Consider the following 1,605-nt stretch of genomic DNA (forward strand, 5'->3'; position numbering starts at 1 on the left):
GGTTTTCTATCTCCAGGGTTGTCTCCCTTTGTAATTTCTTTATTGTTTCTATTTCCATTTTTAGATCCCAAGATTTGGCAGAGGCTCTCGTGCTCTCTGGATGGAAGGTCCAGCATTAACTGCTCTGCGTTCAGATGGTCAAAGAGCTTCTTCAGCGGGGGGTGGGGGTAGGGGGTGGGGTGGGGGGGAAGCTCTTCAGCAAGGACACACTGCCCAGCAGGATCAGTTTATGCTTGGCTCTGGTTATCACCATGTTGAGTCTCCGCCAATTTTTCAGGAGCTCGCCAAGCTTTATAAAAAGGTCAGGAAGACAATGAGCCTGGCTTCCGTGATGTTGCTCACACCACTGTTTTCAACTTGTTCTGGAGCTGGGACCTTATCTGTATTAAGGAAACAAACGAGATTGTCTGGCTCAAACGCTCCAGCCAGCCAGGGGTTCTCAGAATAATCGGCATAAAGCTCCAGGCCCAGCTTGACATCCTTGAAGTTGGGCAGGGTTAGGACTGCGTTGGCCACTCTGTCCGACCCGCACTCCAGCTTCCCTTCGTATGTGAGCTTGTTGCTCAAGGACATAATCTTCCTCTTCACTCTGTACTGCACGATCAGCTGCATGACAGCGCTCCAGGACATAATCTTCCTCTTCACTCTGTACTGCACGATCAGCTGCATGACAGCGCTCCAGCCTCTTGAACAAGCTCTCGCTCATGCCCAGAGCTCTTGCTTCCCTGTTGAGAACCAGGGGAGGAAGCTGCTGATGGTCCCCCACCAACACAAACCTCCGAGAAAAGAACAGTGGGCCCAGGCATACGGCTGACTGATTTGAGAGGCTTCATCCACAATACAGAAATCAAAGGTTTTCTGGGAGAATATTGGGTGGTTTATTCCCATGCAGGTTGTTGCAACGATAGGGTGACTGTTGTAGAGTTCTTCTAGGTGGGCTAAGGATGCAATGGAGCTTGATCTGCAGAGCTCCTCTTCTGTAAACCTCTAGATGTCTGGATGGACCTTATGAGACTGACCCAAACGCAAAAACCCGATCTTAAACTTGGCCAGCTTCAAGAGAATGTTGTCAACGGCAGAGTGCGTGTAGCTGGTCAGCAGAACGCTGAACCCACAGGCTGAGAGGATCCTCACGAGGGTACAGATTGTGGTTGTCTTTCTTGTCCCTGGCATCCCAACGATGAGCGTGTAGTCTTTTGAAAGAACAACTCTCTTCATCGCTTGTCTCTGGGGCTTATTCAAAAACCCTTTAGAATGTTGGCCACTGTATCCTTCACATCGTGTGGGGGGACGGAGCTGAGGTAGGCTGTAAACTGAGGTTCTCTGAAATCGCTGATTAATTCTCGAAGTCTTTTGCTGGGATCTGTGTTCTCCATCAATCTGGACAGATTTCCTAATGGGGTACTTATGTCACCGTGTCTTTCTTCCTGGTCTAGTCGAAACAAGGTTGCTTCTGGGAGTGGCAACAAGTTCCTGTCTAGCCAGCAGGTAACGGCTGCCGTGTTAATCTTCTTCTTCTTCTTCTTCTTCTTCTTCTTCTTCTTTTTATTAGATATTTTCTTTATTTACATGTAAATTTCTCCATTCCCAGTTTCCCCTCCAAAA

The 1,605-nt window shown here is 48.5% G+C and overlaps 1 protein-coding gene across 1 annotated transcript in view; it reads right to left on the reverse strand.

Moving 5' to 3' along the window:
• Window positions 1-71: 71 nt before the first annotated feature.
• The window catches only part of LOC116069597 (DNA replication ATP-dependent helicase/nuclease DNA2-like), a gene marked incomplete at its 3' end in the record, with an annotated part of 10,223 nt that continues 8,689 nt past the window's right edge, over window positions 72-1,605 (reverse strand). Inside the window, 6 exon segments of the mRNA XM_031340369.1 lie at window positions 72-161; window positions 164-300; window positions 303-622; window positions 669-807; window positions 810-1,242; window positions 1,245-1,517. Of these exon segments, the coding sequence (XP_031196229.1) occupies window positions 72-161; window positions 164-300; window positions 303-622; window positions 669-807; window positions 810-1,242; window positions 1,245-1,517 (1,392 nt within the window).

This window comes from Mastomys coucha, unplaced genomic scaffold (genome assembly GCF_008632895.1).
Source record: "Mastomys coucha isolate ucsf_1 unplaced genomic scaffold, UCSF_Mcou_1 pScaffold1, whole genome shotgun sequence".
In the NCBI taxonomy this organism is placed as follows: domain Eukaryota; kingdom Metazoa; phylum Chordata; class Mammalia; order Rodentia; family Muridae; genus Mastomys; species Mastomys coucha.